The following is a 17,408-nucleotide window of genomic DNA, read 5'->3' on the forward strand; positions in this document are numbered from 1 at the left end:
CATTTACCAGATTTAATTGTTATAACCAATAATGTGCCTTGACAGCATTGCTATAAGCAGTTTATTTTAGCATAGAACACATGGCAAAGCTGATGGTGCCATGATCGACCATTGTTATATCCGATATATTGTTATAACCAGTATTGTTATAAGTGGACTTGACTGTATACTGTATATTGCCACGTACAAGTTGACCCCAAAACTCGCACCCCTCACTGGCCAACAAAAAAAGTTCATTCCAAATATAATGTGCAGCTATACTGTACTTACAAGTGTGTATGTACGCAAATCATGTCTTAGGGGTTGTGTTCATTGCTTTGCTTATGCTCCAAGGTGCTCGCTCCCCAACTTTTCTTCCCTTCGCCTTGCAGTGCCGACGAGCTCCTTGTTACCGAGATGATCTTCAACAACACGTTCAACGAGCTCAATGTGCACCAGGCCACAGCCCTGCTGAGCTGTCTCGTCTTCCAGGAGAAGTCGAACGAGATGCCCAATCTCACAGAGGAACTGTCAGGCCCCCTGCGGCAGATGCAGGTGTGTGTGTTGGTGCCCTTCATGTTCAGGCGCACAAAGTCTTCTAGGTTAGATTGAGTTACAGGGGAAGCAAAGAACCGTGGTGAACATGTCCTGGGTGCAGGATGCGTTGAACAGATAGCCAGCCGCTTGTTGGAGTGACAGAGTGGATATTGAGAAGAGGGGGAAAAAAACATAATCACGGTCTTAATTAGTGGAGTGATCTGATGATGGAGTTCAGTTACTGGCTGGCCATGGCTGGCATAGGACAGACACAGTAGGAGGTCAGTGAGAGAGAGGCCTTTGCCCTGCAGTTTAGCCACCCAGCTAGCTTTGGCGGCGATGACTATGAATGATGTACAAAGGCTTGCGTCCTCAAAGATGTGAACCTGCAAAGGCTTGTTTCTTTGTACAGCAGCAAGCTGCGGGTGATCGCTCACCAGACTCACCACACCATCTTAAAGCTTTTCTTTGACATCATTAAGATAACTTCTTGCTGGGCTAGTTGGTAATTCATTGTAAACTAAAGGCGCCAAAAAACCACACACACACACACACGACAAGAGAACGGGACAGAGCACCCGTTCTGTCCCGTTCTCTTGTCTTGTGTGTGTGTGGTTTTTTGGCACCTTTAGTTTACAATGAATTACTTTGACATCATGAACCTTGCCGTTCTTTTGTGTGTGTGTGTGTGTGTGTTTTTTTGGCGGCTTTAGTTTACAATGAATTACTTTGACATCATGAACCTTGAGAAATTTAATTTGCCTTGCTATTCGCTGCCTCCTTTACTACAACTGCGCACACTTTGATTGTTTTGGATTGCTGTGTGTTGATTCCTTTACTAGCTGTGTGTGCCACAGTACTTAGTGGACTTGGGCTGATGCTGCTGCCGTCGGTTTTGGGGTGTTGCAGGATATAGCACGGAGGGTGGCACGGGTGACCAAGGACGCCAAGCTGTGCATAGACGAGGACACCTACGTGAGTTCGTTCAAGCCGCACCTCATGGACGTCGTCTACGCCTGGAGCAAAGGGGCCTCCTTTGCACAGGTCTGCCGCATGACCGACGTCTTTGAAGGCAAGTGGAGTGGCCGTCAGAGTGAACACTTCTCTTTGTCTTAGGAGGCGGTAACTGGCACGTGCTGCTTTCGACCTGTGTCGAAAGGTGTTCCCTACCAGTGCATGCATGCACGTGCAGCATTGGTGACAAGGTGCTCATGTGTGAGCATCCTGTCAGGCCACATTACCTTCAGGCACATGACCTTCAGGCACATGACCTTCAGGCACATGACCTTCAGGCACTTGATCTTCAGACCCTGTCAGTACGCAGGCCACATGGACTTCAGGCATTGGCAGGTGGTGTAAGAAGGGGCAAACCCCTGACAGCATAGAGACTTGAGTCTAGTTCAGTCGAAAGTTCTTGTGAGTTGAGGATTGATTCAAAAGAAGGCTCCTCTAAAGGCTTGGCTTATCTTGGGCGTGTTGAAGTGATTGCAAGAGTTCTCGGTAGCAAGCCAAAAGGTGGGAAATCTTGCCTGTTGTCAAGAACCGTTCGCAGGCAGTGCTGCCACTATATGTGTTCAGTTTCTAAAGGCAAGTTGCTGCCTGTGCTGTCTAAACCATAGTTGTGCAGTGAAGCTGCAGTATTCTCTGTTTTTGTTCTATCGGTTGGGGACCTCAAGATCCTTGCACAGCCAAGGATGGCTGCTGAGGTTGCCAACCCTTTTTAAAGCATTCACCATAAGTCTCTTTTAAAATTTTGTGTTATATTTTTTACTAGGTTGCACGAATTAACTTTTTAGGCCCTTTACACCTCCGTTCATTTGGACTTTTGTATAACATCCTATATACCCTGAGCTTGGCGCATGATAGCCTTAGTCGCTTATGCGCCATTAAACCCAACACAACACAACAAACACTCTATTTTTGTTGTGATTTTGGTGGGATAATCTTCTAGTTCTCTTGAATCTCTCATTCTACCTTTACCAGGTTTGTCAGGACAGATTAAGGATCAGTTCAGATGACTGTCTTAGTGAGTGTATGGAAATGAAATTGCCAGTTCAAATAGCCTTTTGCATTTTTTACGCAGAAAGTTCAGAATACACGTGCTCTTTGAACTGTTGTGAATGCGTGCGGATCTTTTGCTCCGCTTGCTTAGTGCTTAGCCACAGCATGCCCACTATATTCAAGTAACCAACATGACGACAGGCAGAAAGCACATCTAGCAAAGGTCTAAAAAAACATAGACGTGTTTTTGAAATTGACGTCAGATTCATACTTATGCTAATGACGAAAGTGTAGTTATTCTCAAGGTACTAATTTTCTTCTTTGTGCTTTTCTTTTTTTCCAGGAAGTATAATCAGGTGCATGAGAAGGTTAGAGGAGCTTCTGAGGCAAATAGTCCAGGCTGCAAAATGCATAGGGAACTCTGAACTGGAAAACAAATTCTCAGAAGGTGAGTTGCTGACACGTGGCTCCTATAGCTAATCACTGCTAATTTGTATGCTAACCTTGCTACATTGCTGAAATTTGTGTAGAAAACACAGGAAGGCAGGTGTGAAAAGTCGTTTGAACGTTGAAAAGGCGGTTCCATAAATGTCTTGAAATGTAGAACACTTGTGTGCATTTAGTAATATAGAGATAGTAAGGTTCACAAACCGATGAGGGTGGTCAGCTAAGACACCATTTTATATCAAGAATCTATTTGACATGTACAGGTGCCCACAAAAGTTTTTGGAACACGAAAATCACAAAAAATGTAAATTTCCTTCCTGACAAGAAGCAGAGTCTGGCATTTAATGGTGCATTGGGCATATTGTGCGAGAAAGTGCAACGCACACCATTCAGTTCGTGACTGTATGCTTAAGCTACCCAGCAGTTAAGCTTCGTTGTAATTTTCTTCTTCCGAAAACTTTTGTGGGCACCTAGTATATGTAAAAAGATGGTAGTCTAGTTAACGTTCAATTTATACTCAGTTTCTGTCTATGCCATATGGAAAAATTTTTGTGTTTGGCAATTACAAGTTTTAGTACTGTGTAACATTGATCCATTGCATGCATACTAAGTAAATAAGCAATAAAGAACTGGCAGAATTGAGCATTGTTCTGCCATTTCATATCACATTCTGCGAAAAACAGCGATTGCTTTAATAATTACTGTATATACTCAAGTAAGGGCCTTTGTTTTTCAAGGTTTTGGCGGGGTGTGGCTCCTGCATGCGACCAATTTTTTGGTAACAATTTTCCGATTGCAGCCCCGATCATGCATCCCCCTTTTATGCTGCAGCACACATTTCAATGATGAATTAGAGCAGCCATAACAAACCCTTCAAATACATAATGCATTGAACGAATAAATTGACGCATTGAATGCATTGACGCATGCCCGACAACCGGCGGGAATTAACCGCATAAATTAAAACAGGTAGCGAGATCAGTTCAGAGATCAGCAGTTATTGTCTATTAGTTCTCAGTGGATTGTACCACACAGGCAAAATTATGTCCACATGAAGCTATTCTTTTAGCTCATGCAATTCTCTTTTTCTGAATACCGGCTGGGGCCCTTACACGAGTATGCATGGTATTCAACAAAAGCGTTCTTGAATGTATGTGGTCGACAGTCAGGGTTGCCAGGTTTGGCTACTGTCCGCCAAATTGGCTACTTTTGAGAGCTCTTGGCGACAAAAATTTGAGCTTGGCTACTTGGCTACTTTTTGGCTACTTTTGCAGTGCTATTTATGAACACCATTATCCTGTTGTACCTGCCTTGTTGTCGATAAATGGGGAACAATTTAGCGGGGTTAGGCCAGATGCGAATTAGTTGTGCAGGCACTTCGGTTTTCACTTCGGTTTCGGTTCGAAGCTCGGTTTTACACGTCAAGCAGGGCTTCACTCCTAGAGTTCCACGTACGCCTTCACGTACGACTCACAAGGGCTTCCATAGGGCTTCAATTTGTTTACCCATCACGAAATCGCGGCATGTCCCTTCTAATGCTCACGCATTAATATCTATGACTGCGTCAAAAGAACATAATTTGCTCTACCGAAGAGAAAATGATTTGTTCTGGTCACTTTTCAAGTCATGTCATAAATACCTTTTCCAAGTTATTTACAAGCACTGTTGCCCCATAGGTTGCCCTCTGTCATTAAACTGTAAATTTCCTGCCTCTGGTGACGTTTGTGGTGTCTTGGCGCCAATTCTGGCTACTTTTGAGACCGTGGCTGTAGATTGGCTACTTTTTGGCTACTTTTATCATTTTCGTGGCTATTTTTTGAGATTAGGACCTGGCAACCCTGTCGACAGTATTCATCTGTAGAAATAACGCATCTGTGTTTTTTATTTCAGCTGTCAAGCTCATCAAGAGGGACATCGTGTTTGCTGCCAGCTTGTATTTGTAGAAATAACGCATCCGCAAGAAAAAAATTACCTACAAAAATTATTGACGATCAGCTCTGTACAGTAAAATGGCTGCGTTATACACGGTCATACTTAATGCGGCTGAGGTACATGACCATCAACATAGAAGTTGCGAGTCGCCATTGGAAGCGTCACCACTAGGCCTTCCAAGTCCTTGGTCAGCAGAATCTGGCAGCCTGTAAATAAACACCTGCGTGCGTCAACATGGACAACAGCTGCTTTTACACAGTACAGCGAATAAACACCTGCATACATCAATATGGACAACTGCTTTGCAGAGTAAAGCAATTCCTCTTGGCATTCAGTGTTGTTGTACTGAACACAGTGATGGCTTGGTTATGTCTTGCAACCACAGTGGTCGCAGGTAGCACTGTGGAAATTTAAAATATTTTTTTTTCAGTTCAGTTCTTCATACTTAGGTGTACATTGTTTTTTTTTTTTTTTAATGTGAGAGTAATATATACTACCTACAGCCAAATGGTAGAAACCAAGCCAAGAAAATATGGCAGAATGGCGATTCAGCAGGCACTGTGCACAACTTGACAGTTAATCAATTAGGTTAGAAAAGTATAAAGCATGAAACCTTGCAACAGCGACTGAGAAGCTGAAGATTTTGTTTTTTAATGTCACAAAGGCAGCCTGACCTAGGTTACTATGAAACTAATGCCAACTTATGTGAATATCGTGATGACATCCCACACTCGAAATCTTAGTTTGGTGAAGGAAACAAGTACACTATTCTTAACAGAATGCAGAGCACAGTGCTATTTATGTGAAGAGAGAACAGCACCAGTCTCTACTGAGGAAGTGACAGCCACAAAGGCTTTTCTTACATTTGGACCCCTTGGTAACAGATAGCACTACCATGCCTTCACTCTGACACCGTATACTCATGTGTAAGGGCCGCATTTTTTTTTTCTAGATTCGAAGGCCAATTTTCAGGGTGTGGCCCATGCATGCGATGTGCGGGAAAAAAAAAATTGTCAGAAAAAATTATGGCAAAAAAACAAAAAGGTAAGAAACCGCTGTCCACCCTGGTTCTTCACCACTCTTAAAGCTGCTCTTCACTGAAGGTATCAACACGCCCGCATTGCACCAATGCTCCACAAGTATTTCAAGCACTCTTTCATCGCTTTGAACATCTTCCTGTCGTATTGCTGTCTATTGTCTTAACTGTGACATGCAACTGTCTGCGCAATTAAAAAAATTGTACAGCTCAGCTCACTGGCTTAGCACATTAATCAGTGAAAGCTGTTGTAGCTTTTTTTTTCCATTTCGCCATGGAATTACATTAGCTGTAACAGAAAGCCTAACCGTGCTCATGGGAATCGACGAAATCTGATCTGGCTATTATTGCCTCCCATCCTTTCTATTCCCTCGCACACTTGGCTTCTCCCCCTAACTTGGAGGTGGGATTTTCCTCTCCACTTTGCCACATGCCATGGTAATTTCATTAATATGAAATTCAGTAATTAAGGTCTTGAGGCTGACGCTGTAGATTCCGCAGCAGAATGTAGGGCTATATGGCTAAACCAAAGATGAAACAGTAAAACCAGTAGCAGTTTCTCACCAAGCCTGGAGTTTTCTTTCAGGAATGGTGCCAGGTCCAGGAGGTCATCCTCTCTACAGATGAAAATGACAGCAGTTCATTTCGTGCTACTGTTCATTTCGTGCTACTGTAGCTTTGCTTTTAAAAACTCCACAGCACAGACCAAAAGAAGATTACTTTTCGTCGGGCTCTGGCAGCTTGTCGTAGTAATCCTCCTTCACATAAACGTGACAGGTTGTGCAGGCCAGGGAAGCTTCGCAGGCACCTGTGGGAAAGATGATGTTCCCATTACTCAAGGTAGCAAGAAACTAAAACACCTTTTATCTTTTATAACGAAACTATAGTCTTGCAATTTCAGGCGTGTTAGCTACATGCAATGCGAATGCGAACACGAAATAGGCAACGGTAGCTTCCAGTCTGAGAGAACTTGGCCACTGAATAAAATGAAAAGCTGAGCCTATACAATTGTGTTCACGATTGACAGAAAACGATGAACAGTGTAATACCTTCCATCTCGATGCCATGTCGATGTGCCAGATAGAGCAGATTGTCGCCAACTTTTCCACGCACCGGCACCTTCGATCCATCTTTTTTAACGAAGGTAACGTTGACGCTGCAACGTAGAACCATATGGTAAGTACACTCGTGAAGTGACTAGTTATCCAGTTGTTAGTGTACCCTCGTAAACGTAGCACATACGCACAAGTGGGTCTAGCCCCGCAGTGGAGAAAAATCTGGCACCTAGCTTAACGTAACCACAATGACACTCACACTTCATCTTCAGATACGGGATCCTTCCACTCGTACCGCTCTTCGCAGCACTGCCCTGCAAATTCAAATTGATGCATGCAAAAATAATCAGAAAAAATCCGTGGCACACAGGAAAAAGTTTTGCAGACATGTAAGGAACTTTTTTGCTTACTGTTTCCCGTGTATAACGACCTTTGCGCCCGTACGCCAGCCGAGACTACTAAGTGCCCTGGATGCGAAAGCGAAACACTGACAGGTATACCCACATGTTTAAGAATACTGCAGGTGAGAAGCGTCGCGTTTTTTTTAGCCAGGGATATCATTCTGCCCCTCATTTATGACCGACCTTGTCACATCTCGGATTACCATCAGCTCATCCTCTCCGTTTCGCCTTCATGTTTCGATCTTGTGGGCGCCGCCATATTGATTTAAAGAAGAGCAGCAAATAATTGTTGGTAAAAACATTCCTTGTAGTAATAAATATTTATTTTAATGTATAAATTATAAAGTTATTTTATAAGTGTAAATATTGTGTTGTAACATTATTATTTTTTTAAAAACGTTACTTATTTCTTGGCCAATCCTGGCAGCGCTAGGCCTTCGCCGCCCATTAATGGCAGACGCCGCTCGGACGCAAGGTGTCGGACATGCGGCAGTCGGGCGGCTCGTGTGATCTTGTGTTGTGGTGGTCAGGTCGCGTCTGTGCAGCCGCCGCGTTGGTGTCGTTGGTGGTCGACCTGGCGCGATGAATCGGCTACGCCGGACGACGGCTACGTGACGAAGTCGCCTCAGCGAAGCCGGCCTCGCAAGCACCGCTGTGTGCTGTGCAGTGCGGCGGCGGTGTTTGTTGACCCCCCGAAAGGGAACATGGCGGCAGCTTCTTCCGAATTTCTGGCCCTGCTGCGGACCGCTCTGCTCCACCTGCTCGTCGTCGTCGCTGTGGTGTCCGATTGCGTGCTGTGCGCGGGCCACGGTGAGGCGAAGCCCTCGATCAAACTGTTCGGGAACATTAGCAAGTTCGCGGACCGATTGGAGGTGCATGAGTTTCTCAAGAGCAACTTGTTTCTCCCATCGCCGATCGCCAAAGAGGCATCTGCGTCGTCGGCCTCGGATGCCGAAAGTGCGGCCGCTGAGCGACAAGATGCGATCGCGGACAGCATATACCTGCAGGTGGAAGCGCGCTCGCTGGGTTCACACTTGCGAAAGATCAGCAACGAAGAACTTGGAGTCACTGCCATGCAGGTGAGCGACCGCGCGACGCATGTGTCGTCGCCCGAGAGGGGTGCCAAATTTCGTTTAGAAACGACGCCAAAACGAAAACAAAACAAGAATGAAAACTGCGTGCTGTCAACTTCCGTACACAAATGCACGCTTGAATCTTTCTTTTACGACCGAAGCTGTGTCCACGGTGTTTTTTGCTACTGAAACCACGGGCGCGAGTCGAGGTAGCTCTGGCTTTTGGTTGCCGTGCGATATTTCGCGACGGGATTTCGCGCGCCTGACAAACGACTGCGGAAGGCAATTTCCTGAATGGAGTCGATTACTGCTTGCGGCGCGGGTGTCTTTTCGATGCTGTGCGCTTAGTCCTGCCGTGTCTCTCATTTCTCACGTAGCTGGCACGGTTTTCTTTTTCGGTTTGTGAGCTTTCTTTCGATACAAGAGGGCTTCCTCGCCGCTTCTGGCACCGTAGTTGCTGCCTGCTGCTTATTGATTGGAAATAGGCGAGGCCGCTTCGACGCGTGCGGTCACGTTTTCACGCTTCTTTCTTTCCTGTGCTACAGCTCACGTGCCGGTGCTCTGTGATGGACATGCTTTTTTTCTTTTTTTCTCAGGGAGAAACGATTTTTCGGACGATCCCTTACGACTATCGTGTGACTGATGTGATCATCTCAGACTCCCGTTTCAAAGGCTAGTCTCCGAATCCGGAAAAACGGCCTGATCACCTCCAGTTATTCGCTTAATATACAATTTCTATCTTATTTTATTATTTCTTCTTTTCGATCGTCTCCCCGAGTTCGAGCGTGCTGTTTACGGTGGTGTTTGTGTCTGTGTGCGCTCAACATTTAATCGGAATGTTCGTTCGGACATCTATCGGCAAGCGTTCTGTAGGACATATGCCCTGGCTTGTTTCACCGACATATTATCTTTTCACCGGCTAGCTCAGTCCTCTTTTTTTTTCTTCTTTCATTCCCACGGAAGAGTGCAGTCAGTGCAATGCGCTTTCACTTTCATCTCCTCGACGCAGTCGCCGGCCGTTAAAGGGTCTCAATGTCGCTGAAGGACCTTTAAAGGAGCGAGTCTTGGCACCGAATGTGTGTGCGCGGATGAGATTGTCACACTGACGCTGCGTTCGAGTCGGCCGCTTTATCGGGAGAGCGGAGCCCCGATATCGCCCGCATCCTCTCCAGCCTCCCATCGAGCGAACAAAAAAGAGTGTTTGCCGACCGTGATCGTGTTGGAACCTGCCTCGCTTTGCCGGAGACGAGGTGGGGGAGGCGGATGCCTGGGTCACGTGGTGTGACGTCATTGAGAGACTGTGCACTGTGGTCAGAAATGGAGGGAAGATTTTCGAGCAGGTGGGATGTCGGCGAGGCAACTTGGAAGAGACCTTACGCAAGGCCGCTACATTCTCAGCTGTTGCCAACATGTTTTTTTTTTTTTTGTCGTCGCTGAAAACCTTCTGCTGGTTGTACGACCCATCATTTTCAACTACATCCTATCCCATGCTTCACCTACCATTGCTGGCACTGTTAATTGATTAAATACTCGTCTCTGATCTTCAGGAATATATTTCGTATAGCGAAACGAACACGGAATTGCATACCTACGCAGCCATGGAAGATTATGTGCCGTTTACCGTATTTGAATGTGCACCATATGCGCTCAACAAATGACATCAGTGCTTAATCGTTACATTTCTTATTAACCATTATTTTCACACTTGGTGCCTCGTGTCCAGGTTTAATGTCATTTAATGCCAAAATAGTGATATTATTTTGAACGTCTTTGAAGAAGTTTCACCTTATATAAACACTGTTCTTAAAAGCACAGAGTTTGATTGATATTGTCGAAGTGTTATGCCGAAGTTATTTTCCAAAAAGAAACTATCCCTGCTTTTAATTCGCTAGTCCAAAAAGTATCCAGTGAAGCCACATGTGGCCGAAAGCCAAGTGTATCACTCAGAAGTTTCAGCAAAATTAGGGCCAGTCCAAGGAAATTGTTGTGGAAACACCCTGTCGCGCCGAAAGTTACGAATTATGTATTTGCTTAATTACACAGCTTTATCGTCCGCTTGCATTTCCACACATAAAGATGTTGCGGCATAGAGATGTCTGTTGTACTGACGATAGTTTTAGTCGAACATAGCTAGAATGCCCCAGTCTAGCGTCATTGATAATAAAAAGTTTTTCACTATCCACGTAGAAATCCAAAATGCTGTGCCATCATCTCTTAACAACAGCTGAAAGTTATTCATCAGTGATGTGAAGAAAGCATTGCTTTTCATTGAAATATAGATTGAAGACAGCATAAAGCCTGATAAAATGCGACAAAAACTTTCAAAACAAAAAAATGACTTGCACTTGAAAACATGTACGCCATGTGTTACTGAAACAGGGGAACATAGTGAGACACACTGATAATTCCGAGGTTTCACCGCAAAATGTGGCTCCAGCTTGCTTTATGCGATTTTCTTTGCCAAATTAAATATATAAATCGCGGTTGCAGCACTTGATTATGGCAGTATGAGCCACAACCATTTCCACCATAATCTCAAGTAATGTTTTGATCAGTTGTCACCCTTCTTAAACCCGAACGACCATTTAATAAACTGCATGAGGGTAGTAACAAAAATTTTTGCTTCATGTCCAACTGAAATGCATCATAGTTTTGGTCTTCATTTGGAAGCCGTGACATTTAGCCTACTAATTGTTTTACTTCAGTGCATCTTTCAAGGTGGTGATAAAAAAAAATTGGAGGGTACACTTAAGTACCGCGTCTAAGAACAAGTGAATGCATAAGACAGTCATATTACCTTCAGAGCGTCTATTGCCTCCTCGAACCGGCTTCTCGGCAAAGCAGCAATATGCGTCCGTTCTGTCAGTGATGCTGAATCCGTAATTCGCCAGAAAGAGGCCTTAAAATGCACACAGCTATAAGCTTCATTGGTTTTAGCCGGCGCATCTCATCACGATAGTATTTGCACTTTCAATAGTTCTACGCACATAGCGCTGGAGCCGTATGATCCACCACCATCGTGAGTGGTCTCGGGAAAGTTCCAACTGCACTTCGTCGAATAGAGGCTAGCCATTTTTCCCACAAGTCAGTGTCGGATAGCAGTTCATAAAGAATAGCCCTGCGGTTTTCTTTTCATTTGATTTTTTATAGAGGAACTGAACAACAAGTCGTTTTAGAGCATCTCAATCATGTCTTAACACACAATTACAAACAAGCTGGACACACCAAACACAAGCATGGAAAAGAATTACAACAGCCACGGTGAACATCTCACCGATAAGTGCTTTGAAAAAGCGCATGTGTGCGCGAAAAGCATTAACCCTGTTACGTGGAGCCCCCGTGTGGCCATCAGTCATGGAGGTGCGACAGTTTTGAGGGCATTTTGCCAGGCACTAAAAGATTGCTTCTTGGCCTCCTATGGCTAAGATGAAAGTGTAGGGCTGTGAAAAAATATAGGAGGCACTGGTATGACATTATGATCATAGAATTATTGTACAGACTTCATGTCGAGTACCCCCTGGTGGGGACCAGTGTTGAGTCTTTTGGGAGGCATAGCTATAACTGCATTAGATGTCACACTTTTCTGATTAACACAATTATATGTCTTGTGTGAATATTTGACAAGCAATGAATTTTACTAGAAATAGTTGATTTGAATACGAATCAGTTGTAAAAAAGTACTGTTCGCTCACCTTTTTAGTGTGCAAGGGATAACTGCAAAACCAAAGATTATATAAACTGTCACTGGAGCTCCAGTTTTGGATTAAACTTGCAGTTAACAGAGCTTAACTTGTTTTGTTCATATGTTAATGCTTGTATTTAATTTCTCTCGTAGAGGCACAGGTAACAGTGCAAGGTGTAATCCTGTTATTCCATTGGCTCGTGTGACATAATTATAAGCAAGAATGCTTATTTTTCAGACCTGGGGAAAAGCATGAATCATTTAAAAACTGGCAATGACATGGTCGATTCCTTTGGTCACTGAATTATGATTGAAAGCAGTGTGAGCAGATGCATGACCATGATATAGACCATACTCATGTGCGTTTTTCACGTGCAGGGAATCTACGATGAGCTGCCCTTCACCACAGACAACTTTGATGCAGCCAAGCAGCTTGATGAGGTAAGCATGTGCAACCTGTTTTTCCTTCATGTGGTAGTCTTCATGTTGTTTTTTTTTTTCTTCTACTTTCTAATCAGTTATCTTTCAGGTTGATAACAGTTGCATTGTTGGCTTCCAATCGATCAACACCAAGAATTTTTAAAAAACAAAACAAAAAAAAACATCCCCTAAGCTTTCAGGGACTGTTGGCGTGCTTCAAGTGCTTATGGTGAAGCCGCCCTTGGTTGATGATAACTGCGGGCCTTATTAAAATGAAAGGAGGGGGGGTGGTGGCTGATACACTTTTTGGCCACTGTGGGAAAGAAAGAAATGTGATAGTCACTGTAGTTTACTGTATAATAATAACCTATTTAATTCCCTTGATTGAGGTCATCAAGATCCATACATAACAAAGGGAAATGTTCTCCAAATTGGGTCCTACCCTCACTCACCATGGGGTTGAAAGGTGAAAGCCTGCTTGTTGGGGAAATTATAACAACAGGTAACTATAAAAGATGGGGTCGAATGTGACTGTATGAGGGGAAGTAGTTTCAGCATTGCCTTTGAAGCAGGGATTCCTGTTAATTCTCTGTGGAATAGACTTTGGTCTGCACTGTCCACGTCCCTCACTCCCTGGATATCATTCCTGATTGCACCTGGTGCACGTCTTTCTGAGTTTGCTCTATGTTCTGTGTCAAGTTTTTTTTTTTTGTTATTGTTTGGCTGTATATGCAGTCCTTGGTGGAGAAATTTGCTTTGGGGCTGTGGCCTCCCCGGCATACATGCTGTATCCATTCATTTACTCCGTAGCACTCCGTGCTGTTGCTCCGTTTCCAGCGTAAATCCAGATCAGCTAGTTCCTGCGCGCTGTACAATGCGTGACTTTCTTCTGGAGAGACTGCGTTTTCGTCGAAAATGCAGTTTTTTTTTGCAGGTGAACGAACGTTTCGTCATAAGCGGCGTTTCGTTAAACCGCGAGAGGCTTTGGAGAACACGTATCGCGAAAGGAGACATCTGCTACACAGCGATCCCCCTAGTGCCCGAACTCAGCAGCATCGCCATCTTTGCTGCATTCGTTCGTGTGTGTGTGTGTAGGCGGCATTTTCGCCCCGGCATTTTCACCGTTCCCAGCCGTACCACACAGCCGCATATGAGCTCCTCGTCTCGGCTGTGAGGTCCCCTGGGCTATGCTCCCGGTGCCTCCCCCCCCCCCCCCCCCCCCTTTATTCGGGTTCGGCGTGTTGCTGTGGTGGTGGAGCACCAGCTGGGGAAAATATATATCCGCCTGTGTGTGCGCGCGTGGCAGAGAAAGAGGCGGTCTTGGTCTCTCTCCCTCCCACCCTTCCTGACCGTCGCGCCCCCTTCCCCCGCGAACTTCTTGAGTGGTGGCGCCGTGGCGATGGTTGGGGGGGGGGGGGGGAGGGAGGGGGGAATGCAAGAGCGAGCACCCCGTAATTTTGGGAGAGGAGTGGTGCCAACGGCGACTTGAGTGGCGGTGATATCCCTCCTTCTTTCACCCTCTTTCTCTTGACAACGGCTTCCTCTGTCTTGTGGTGTGTGTGGATGATGAAGTCTTTCCTGGAGCCCCCCCCCCCCCCCCCCCCTCCCTTTGGGGTCCTTTCTCTCTTGGGGCCGCTGCGTTTTCTTGGTTTCATTTTCGAAGTGCTCTCCGTCTTAGCTTGGCTTGGTTTTGGCTGGCTGTTTTGGTTCGTTACTTCTAGCTTATTTTTTTCCCCTCCTCCTTTTTGCTGCACCCTTTCCGAGAGGGCCGTCGGTTTCTTGAGGAACGCCGGGAATTTGTCTCTGAGCGGAAGCTGTGTGCTGGTTCGCGCGCCTTCTTCTTACACCGTGATTAGGTTCTTTCCGCCTGCTCTCGTTGTTTTCTTCACCTTTCTTTCATTCCTCATGCCGCGTTCTTTCTGCACTCTCATTCAGTCTCCTCTCTCACTTGTCTCTGCGTTCGTAGTTCGTGAAAGGTTCGTAGTTCAGAAGGCATTCAGTAGTGAGAGAGGCAATCGCGACCAGCTCCCGACGAGACGTGCGGCCCCGTTTCGACGAAACACACGTTCGGCTGCGCGTTTGAAGTGCAGGAGAGAACGCAAAGTAGGCCTAACGCAAGAAAAAAAAAGTGCGAATGTTGCCAGACGGTCGCCTCCCTTGGCAGGATTTTGAGCGGCCGAGGTTCTGAATGGCGTTGCTGTCAGTTCCGAAGCCCGATTGCCTTATTTTTTTTCGCTGCCTTCAGCCAGTCGTTGCCTCCTGTCTGAGGTTTCACGTCGAGCAAAGAGAATTCTGGTTGATTTCAATATCATGCGAGCCTTTGCTTGTCTCATTCCGTGCGGACTTTGATCACCTGCAGTTTGGAATGAATTTTTCGGGTGATTCTGTGGACATTTACTTGCTCAGGTACACGAACTAGTGAAAAAGAGGGGCGCAGTAACAGTGTCATTCTTGGTGGACAGCTGAACCGCGCCAGCACACATACCGACTCGCGTGTGTATGTCATAGACAGTATTCCACTTCTGTCGCACGTTGTGCATTTTGTTGAATTAGCGCCTCTGAGCGCTTCTCAATTGCAGCCTCGTTCAAGAGTCTTCGGGCCACGGTGTTTGTTGTGGCACCTTTGAAGCTCAAAGACTTCATGTGGGGAAGAGAATCACTGTCATCGCCTTTCAGTATATATTTTTTTTAGGTCTCCTAGGTTCCGTTAAGTGTCGCACTTTACGGCTCTGACGCAAGCCGCGTGGCCTGAGGATTTTTGACCGAAGGTGTACCTGGTGAAACCGCTGGTATTTCCCCTCTTTTGTGAGTCCAGAGGTGTGAGATACGCTTTGGCTGTCGTAAAGGGCAAAGGCCGTGGGCGCTTTTGTTCGTCTCGTTTTCATTTTTTTTTGTTCTTCTTTTACGTCAACGCAACACCTTCGGGGCAGCTTTCTCTTCTGGCTGGATCGTGAATGCCGGCACGGCGGCGATAAAGCGCGGATGGCGAAAGTGAAAGACGTGTTTGCCTTCGCCCGGCAAGAAGTGTGTTTGCCGAGTGGCGCCGTCGTCACTAAGCCGGTCTTGGGGAGGGGGGGGGGGGGTGGGGGGGGGGGGGGGTTGTATTTCGTGGCTTCACTTTCCGATTCTTTTCTCTTGTTATATTTAGCTGCTTTATCACTGGCAGCTGCCTCCTTTGATGTCGAGGTTGATAGCCAGCTATAACAGTGTTATTCTCTGGACTTGGGGGGATGTCAAAAGCGCAGTGCTGACCACTGGCTAAAATCCAAAATATTGGGGGCCAATAAACGAATCATATAAGGCCCCAGTTGCGCGCTTGGCAACGCCGGCTTCTCTCTTGTGTTCCCTTCTGGCGCGTTCTACTGGAAATGACGAAGTGGAAGAACGGTGGAGAGGGCGGAGTGGAATGGCGGCTCTGTGGCCTTGCTGTGTACAAGCGAAACCAGCGGCTTGCAGAGTCGCTGTATCTGCTCCTTGTATGCGTGAACGCTGTGGTCAGTGTAATCCTCATACGAGAGCACGTACGCGAGTCAACTATGTCTTGATGATGATGATAATAGAGCAGTGCCTTGCTCTTTGAAGCGGGCGCGTACCTTCTTCGCAAGGCGCCCTTTCGAATCTCCTGCTTCTGACGTGTGGTATACATTCTTTCCCCATTTCTGTTCCTCTTCACTATGTAGTGCGCTTGAAGCTCGCGGGTCTGTCGTGCAGGCACGGTGTCGTCGACATGTGCGTACGTTTCGTGAATCGTCGCCGTCCTCCCCATTCATCTCTCTCGTCTGTTTTTTTCTTTTTTCATTTGTTTCCGTCGACGACGGTACTGCGCAGGCGCCGTGGCGTGCGAAACACGCACACCCACAGCACCGTGTACCACTCGGAATGCACGCGACGATTTTTGGACGCTGAAAGCGAGCCCCTTTGTGCCTCTCTTAACCTCGAACCGCACCCCCCCCCCCCCCCCCCCCCCCCCCCCCCCCCTCGCTGCGCGCAGCGCCGCTCATCGGCGAGTAGGGGAAACGCGCTGCGCAGTGTGTTTCTGCGCGCTGCTGCAAACAAGCGAGCTCTTGTTCGCGTGACTCCCTCGCTTCCCGCGCGTAGGACTTCGTGACCCCCCCGTCTGTCTGAACGTGTCGCTGTGTGCGACTCCCCCTACGGATTTTTTTTTTTATAAGGGAGTTCACCGTTGTGCACGTAGTACACACGTACACTCCGTCGCCGCTGTTCCTGTCCAGGATGCTTGGCATTGCGGATCCGCCTCTTGTGCGTTGTCGCGGTGTGTCTGTGTGTGCATGTCCGTTTCTTCTTTAAATCCCCATTCTCGCTTATCGCTCCCTTTGGTTTGAAACAACGCTGGCCGTTCAGGGAGTTGCGGAGACGCCGATGCTATCGTGGACGGAGTAGTAGGCAGGGGAGATGGCTACGTGAGACGTTATCATAGGCGGTCATAGCTCTCTACTCTGCGAATGAAGAAACAAGAGGCCGTTTTGTGCGGTATAGTACCTGCCCCTCGAGCGTCGGGTATGTAGGTGCGCGTGGGATTTGTGAGTACTGTACTACTTCGCCGAGCTTGCTCGCTCCTCGTGCTCTGGAGAGCGTTTCGATTCACATGCTCGCCATACTGTGGGCGGTTCGAGCCCCGAGCTTCGAGTCGCTTGAAGGTGCACTGAAGAGGAATCTGAATTCGTCTTTTTTGCCGCGGGAACTCGATCTACACGTTCCGAGCATTCTTAGCACTTCGAATTATTGCCCTGTGCGGCCGATTTCACCAATTTAAATCGGATTAAACGTCCCGGCTCCCGTCCTTTCTTTTTTTAATTCCCCGCAGACGGTGGGAGGGATCGACCA

At 46.5% G+C, this 17,408-nt stretch overlaps 3 protein-coding genes across 3 annotated transcripts in view; 2 read left to right on the forward strand and 1 right to left on the reverse strand.

The window, feature by feature from the left end:
* The window catches only part of LOC149365682 (exosome RNA helicase MTR4-like), a 32,118-nt gene extending 26,892 nt beyond the window's left edge, over nt 1-5,226 (forward strand). The window contains exons 23-26 of the mRNA XM_089545265.1: nt 372-534; nt 1,426-1,592; nt 2,865-2,965; nt 4,855-5,226. Of these exons, the coding sequence (XP_089401391.1) occupies nt 372-534; nt 1,426-1,592; nt 2,865-2,965; nt 4,855-4,907 (484 nt within the window). The 3' untranslated portion in view covers nt 4,908-5,226. The remainder of the gene's footprint in view (nt 1-371; nt 535-1,425; nt 1,593-2,864; nt 2,966-4,854) is intronic.
* On the reverse strand, nt 4,829-7,635 carry LOC149365683 (adrenodoxin-like protein 1, mitochondrial). The gene is made up of 6 exons (XM_089545252.1): nt 7,398-7,635; nt 7,247-7,301; nt 6,982-7,088; nt 6,653-6,740; nt 6,497-6,549; nt 4,829-5,102 (listed from the first exon to the last, which is right to left on the reverse strand). The coding sequence occupies exons 1-6, from the start codon at nt 7,558-7,560 to the stop codon at nt 4,999-5,001; spliced, it is 570 nt and encodes a 189-aa protein (XP_089401378.1). The 5' UTR covers nt 7,561-7,635; the 3' UTR covers nt 4,829-4,998.
* A 204-nt stretch (nt 7,636-7,839) lies between these two features.
* LOC149365684 (VWFA and cache domain-containing protein 1) overlaps nt 7,840-17,408 on the forward strand; it is a 70,894-nt gene continuing 61,325 nt past the window's right edge. The window contains exons 1-2 of the mRNA XM_089545226.1: nt 7,840-8,467; nt 12,522-12,584. Coding sequence (XP_089401352.1) covers nt 8,093-8,467; nt 12,522-12,584 — 438 coding nt within the window. The 5' untranslated portion in view covers nt 7,840-8,092. The remainder of the gene's footprint in view (nt 8,468-12,521; nt 12,585-17,408) is intronic.

Source organism: Amblyomma mixtum, chromosome 1, assembly GCF_055824585.1.
Source record: "Amblyomma mixtum isolate Tamu chromosome 1, ASM5582458v1, whole genome shotgun sequence".
NCBI lineage: Eukaryota > Metazoa > Arthropoda > Arachnida > Ixodida > Ixodidae > Amblyomma > Amblyomma mixtum.